General features: G+C 39.2%; 1 protein-coding gene across 1 annotated transcript; it reads right to left on the reverse strand.

Moving 5' to 3' along the window:
* Positions 1-2,069: 2,069 nt before the first annotated feature.
* On the reverse strand, positions 2,070-5,552 carry fis1 (fission, mitochondrial 1). Its single transcript, XM_024434649.2, has 5 exons — positions 5,416-5,552; positions 4,640-4,772; positions 4,364-4,440; positions 4,045-4,150; positions 2,070-3,054 (listed from the first exon to the last, which is right to left on the reverse strand). Exons 1-5 carry the CDS (start codon positions 5,458-5,460, stop codon positions 2,948-2,950), a joined length of 468 nt encoding a protein of 155 aa, XP_024290417.1. The 5' UTR covers positions 5,461-5,552; the 3' UTR covers positions 2,070-2,947.
* Positions 5,553-6,055: the final 503 nt, after the last annotated feature.

Here is a 6,055-nt window from a genome sequence, read left to right on the forward strand (position 1 = left end):
CTGCTCTTTTCATGAATCCAGTTGAAAGCTATGATCCCTAATTGCTGTCACTTGTTAAATCCACTTCAATCCATGTAGATGATGGGGGAGGAGACAGGTTGAAGAAGGATTTTTAAGCCTTGAGACATGAATTATGTGTGTGCGCCATTCAGAGGGTAAATGGGCAAGACATTTTTTTTTTAAGTGCCTTTGAAAGAGGTATGGTAGTAGGTGCCAATGCTGCTGGATTTTTCACACTCAACAGTTTACCGTGTGTATCAAGAATGGTCCACCACCCAAAGGACATCCAACTAACTTGGCACAACTGTGGGAAGCATTGGAGTCAACATGGTCCAGCATTCCTGTGGAACATTTTCGACACCTTGTAGAGTCCATGTCCTGACAAATTCAGGCTGTTCTGAGGGCAAAAGCGAGGGTTGCAACTCATGTTTGGAAGGTGTTCCTAATGTTTTGTACACACACTACGCTGACACAAGCCCACACACATATACATTACATAAGCACACAGATATAACACACACGCACCCATACCGACGCCACACGTTGACAAACACACACACACATGCTGCTGTTTACAATTCAATAATGGAAAAATTGCCATTTTCAATTACTTCTCAATAAATTGAAAAGTAGAAGCTATTTATTTAAAAAGTTCTAAAAATGTAGATATTTTTTATTCATATCACTTCCTGAATTGACTGCCTTGAAGAGCCCAATTCTGCTCTTCACAGGCAGGTGCCAGTGATCTGATATAATGAACAATGCATAATCTAAGCTGGGTTTCCGGTCTGAAATGGACAGCTAAATGCCTTTCTGAGTAATTTGGTTAGAAAATGCTTATATTAGCACCCGGGGGCAGTGGTTAATCTATCAAAACCAAATTGTGGATAACAGTCTCTCCTTGTCCATAGATTTCCACTATTTTATTTTTTACCAATCAGACCAATAACTGGGGAAAAGATAAGAATTGGGATGCCTGTGTAAACGCAGCCAAATATACACATTTGTAATTTGGCTGAACTATCCCTTTAATGCACTGTCCTTCCCTGAGAAGTGCTTGTCCTTTTTTCCCTGGCCTCATTACACCAACCCAAATGTTAATTATTGTGCCCGATGCTTTGTCATGGTGAGTTTCAGTCATGGCCAAAGAGTTAATTAGTAGCTAGCTAACATTACTGGCGGCTTCTAAAGATAAAGAATACATAAAAACCAATAATCCTTATTCCTTCCTGTTGTAAAAATATGGCCCCAGTGAGTGAACTGAAGACTTTCTGTGGTCACACTGTGCACATTTGACACCAAACGGAATTAGGCCAGTGAACAGCCAGGCATGTTTGTTTTTTTTTTGTCCGACTGAAACCACAGCATGTGACTGCATCATTATACTGTATTGATAAGAGAAAAACATGCAGATCAATACAGGTACTAAATATACAGTGTACAAAACAGGAACACATTCCTAATATTGAGTTGCACCCCCTTTTGCCCTCAGAACAACCTCAATTCATCAGTGCATGGACTCTTGAGGTGTCAAAAGCATTCCAAAGGGATGCTGGCAAATGTTAAATCCAATTCTTCCCACAGTTGTGTCAAGTTGGCTGGATGTCCTTTGGGTGGTGGACCAACCCAGCAGCGTTGCAGTTCTTGACACACTCAAACGTTTGCACCTGGCTCGTTCAGATGAACTTAAATCTTTTGTCTTGCCCACTCACACCCTGATACCTACACAATCGATGTCTCAAGGTTTAAAAATCCTTCTTTAACCTGTCTCCTCCCCCTCATCTACACGGATTGAAGTGGATTTAACAGGTGACATCAATAAGGGATCATAGCTTTCAGCTGGATTCACCTGGTCAGTCTGTCATGGAAAGAGCAGCTCTGACAATTGTTCACTCATGACATACCATGCCCTTTATTCATGTCACAGTTAAAAACCACAAAGCATCGGTCCTACAGTGATACTCAAATGTGTGGTTTGCTAACACTGAAAATCTGCAAGGCTTGGGGACACTGATCTTAATAGCTCCAATAGTGCCTTCCAGACACATACTTTAAGAAACCATACACAATTAATTAAAATGTTTTTATTTACAATCAAAACTGGAGAAAAAAAATGTAATCACTGAAACGTCTTGGTATTTTGATACATAAAACAAAATCTGTTAGTATCATGCCATTATGATAACTTGAGTAAATGAGGTTATATTATGGATAAATAATGTTATCTTTACATGTTGTTTTCTTGCAGCTACACTGTCAATTAAAGACAAATGAAAGCCCTTTCCCCGAGGGCTGTTTTACTCTCGTGCACTGTCGTGGTATTCATCTTTACCCAATCCCTAAGAAAAGACAACATGAGTGATTCACATCACAGCTGCCTAATTCTTACCAACTACACACTTACCAGCTTGGACACTACACCACAACACACTTCCCTAAATACAAATGCTTTCTCTGTCTAAATTAATAAAGACAACAATAATTGAAGTTAAATTGCACTTACAAAGAAATTAATTATAGTCCACCACATGCTTAGATGCTAACTCAGTGGCTGCTCAGGGTGCATGCTAACATACTGAGGTCAGTAAGTCAAGAGATGCCATTCAGTAACGTGTTCCATCACACTTATTTATAATATGGAAGACAAAGTGCCACATTAAACCTCTATGAATATACACATGTCAAATTCACTGGAATCAAAACCTGTTTAAAATATGAAGACAATTTAAGTGAATCGAAGGCTATTTTCAGAAATCAATCCCCAAAGATGGTTCCATGGACAATATGAGTGAAATGTTTTGGGAGATCCACGGGCGGTCTTCTCATCTTGGGGAACGGCAGCCATTTCCAACTTTAGTTTGAATTTGTTATGGGGAGAAGTTTGAGGAGGGCATGTCAGTCTTTCTTTGAAGCGTGTTAGCAAAACTAAGGCCCTCCCCACTCCATATTAGGACCTTGGACCATGACCCTTGGACACAGCCAATCCGATGAGGCCTGCTAATCCAGCCACGCCCAGGCCGATTCCTCCGACAATTGCCATGCCAACCAAACCATCTGTGTAGGAAAAAAGTGCCGTCAAAACATGAACATTGCCCTTATTAATTATACCTATTCAGCTTCTACCCATCCTGTGTCGTGGAAATTTCCTGTATTACTAAACATCGAGAGAGCAAACCATACACAAGTCAGAGTTATATTATAAAGTCCATCTTTAATTATATGAGCTTCACCATAGCCCTGTGACTCTCAGATCAATTCAGTGTCTATAAATGAATTTTCTGAGAGTCCTTACAAAACAGTTCTTAGTATAATTTATAGCCAAGACACACCCATCTCAACTCACATGACAAAACACAGATTTTAGGAACATTACAAAGGAAGACTTTACTTGGGAGAGGAGTATCCCATAGCCAGACAGCATGAGCTATAAATTATCATTCAGTTTGCGCTCTTAAGACGAGGTTCTACTTCTCGTTCTTGGTACAACATATTACCAAACCATTACCTCATCCAATGGCATATCATTTGTCAATTCTAGATACTCCCATCTCAAATACAACCCCTCCTGGACAAGCTCACGGAGACAGTGAGGCTCTTAGGTCATATACTAGACCAAGATAAGTGCAACCTCAGAGGGGACATACAATAGTTACAGACACATTCCCATAGAGAAGACAAGCCTCCATTCTGTCCTCCTCCCCTTCTGATATTCTTCATAGCATCACATGGTTTAACAGATACATTGACATATGAAGACATGCCTGACCTCTCCCCTCTCTGGGCCCCTAGTGACTAAGCCCTAGCAGAGAAGGGATAACTTCAAACTGCCAACAGTATTATCCAAAAGAATACATCCTAATGACAAATATCTCACATAAGCATTATTATGTAAATAAAACATCTTATTTATGAATGTTACCTAACTAATTCTGATTCAGCCACGACACCTGTCCTGCCTGATCAGTGATCAGAGAGGAAAGAATATGAGAACATGACACAAATTAGACCCAGCATTGATAGGTGTTCCTTGGCCTCCCCACTCACCTTTCTTTAGAGCCTTGTCTATTAGCTTCTCCAGCTCCAAGGCCTGGTTGTTGCCCGGTTCATTCTTCAGGAGAGTGCGGATATACTTCAAACCTTTCTCATAATCCTGTGATGATAAAAAATATATACATATATGGAGCGATAAAGAGATATGGAGCAATAAAGAGAGATAGAGATACAATTGAGTAAGAGGTGCTATGATATCTTCCGCAATTAACTCAAGAGATGGGAGACGGAGTCATCTATTTCATGAAAATAAGTTATCTAGTGAGCTTTGTCTTATAACCTATGGGTAATATAGTAGTACAATGAACATCACCTTCAGTCTGTAGTTGGCCACAGCTAGGTAAAACAGGAAGTCTCTGGCATCGTCCTTTGATCCCTTGTTAACCAGCTCTATAAAACAAATTGAGCAACAGTACCGGAAACATTACTATAGGCAGGTTATGTAGGCCAATGCATATTGCACTATGTCAGCATTTCATTCAAATAAGTTGGAAATCCAATCACTCATATTCATAGCTATGTAGAGAGACATTTGTAAGGATATCTTACTGACAGTCTTCTGAGTATACAAATACTGTTGGCTACCCACCTTCCAACAAAACAATTCCTTTCTTAATGTCGTCAGAATACTTGCTCCGGATCAGACACCATGCATATTCAAACTTGGTCTCCTTTGACACACCCCCCTTCACCAACTCAGCATTGTACTTCTTCTCAAATTTCTGGATGGTCAAAACAGAACAAATATGGGTACCTTCAGTGGTTTCAGACACTGACTGGCAAGGGTGATATGTTAGGCCAGGGTGTTGATAGTCTTTATGCTGAATTTACAGAAGGCAGTAACAGTAAACACTCAATTGCTGTGTTACATCTCAAGACTTGCTGCATTCCTGTCATAACGAAACACTTTTTTTTTAATGATGTTGACAGTGCAGTAGCTACAGTAATGTAGTCTCATAATGCGTCATGGTAATGCATGTTGTGTAAAAGCCAACTCACATGGGACAGTAGCAGATAACATCAATACAATATGATACACGCAATGTACTCAACAATTGGCTTTTAAACTTTTCATTGGATTGAAAAATCCATCAAAAGGCTTCATACATATCTGTATACTGTGTAGTTGGGGGAAAAATAACATACCAGAACGCAGCTGGTGTAAGTGATGATGTGTAAGGAATGACACAGCTAGCTACTAGCAATATGGCTAACGTTAGCTAGCATATGTTTCACTTCTACAGCTACACTGTTGTAAACGTTTGATCAACTATTAACGACTGTAGCTGGGTATTTAGACACCATATTGTCTACATAAAATACAGCTATGTTCTAAATCATGACAATAACAAAACGTAAACTTACCAAAAGGTCTTCTGGAGCTACCAAATCGCTCACAACAGCCTCCATGTTTTCAGAAGTAACGGATAGAAACGCACACTTTTACCACGTGACAAGCGCGATCAGTTTCCACTGGATACCACAGCCACAAAGTCAAAATTGGCTATATTAATTCAATTCATTTAAAACAAAACAAAATAATTTGTGGCTGTGGTAAAGTTAAAGTCATATAATTTCCATGTTTCCAATGAAACACGTTGAAACACATCAATGCGAATACAATAATAATAATGATACAAATAAAAAACAAAGGTTTTATTGTCACTTACACATGACGCTACAAAAACGTTAAAATCATATGGTTTTATTTAATGCAAACAGACAATAGAGTGTATTGGAACATTTGACTCTTAGCCTGAAGAGTCAAACTAAACGTACTGTCCGTGGGCGTGGTGTAACGTTTGGCCAGAGGAAGGAGTGTGTAGCCAGCCAGTCAAATATTTTCTCTTTCTTCTGAAAAAAAAAGAAAAGTTTTTCATTCTACGTTTTGAAGCTCCTCAATGCCACTACAGAACACATTTCCCCTTTTGTACTTTAACTATTATCGTTACAACACGGTATATAGACATAATATGACATTTTAAATGTCTCTATTCCTTTGGAA

The sequence above is a fragment of the Oncorhynchus tshawytscha genome, linkage group LG10, assembly GCF_018296145.1.
Source record: "Oncorhynchus tshawytscha isolate Ot180627B linkage group LG10, Otsh_v2.0, whole genome shotgun sequence".
NCBI lineage: Eukaryota > Metazoa > Chordata > Actinopteri > Salmoniformes > Salmonidae > Oncorhynchus > Oncorhynchus tshawytscha.

Bases quoted from the DNA above. Each gene is read 5' to 3' on its own strand.
- fis1 (XM_024434649.2), bottom strand. From the start codon at position 5,460: ATGGAGGCTGTTGTGAGCGATTTGGTAGCTCCAGAAGACCTTTTG. The intron at 4,773-5,415 runs GTAAGTTTACGT...TTGACCATCCAG, and splicing joins TAGCTCCAGAAGACCTTTTG to AAATTTGAGAAGAAGTACAA. The intron at 4,151-4,363 runs GTGATGTTCATT...TTATCATCACAG, and splicing joins TGGCCAACTACAGACTGAAG to GATTATGAGAAAGGTTTGAA.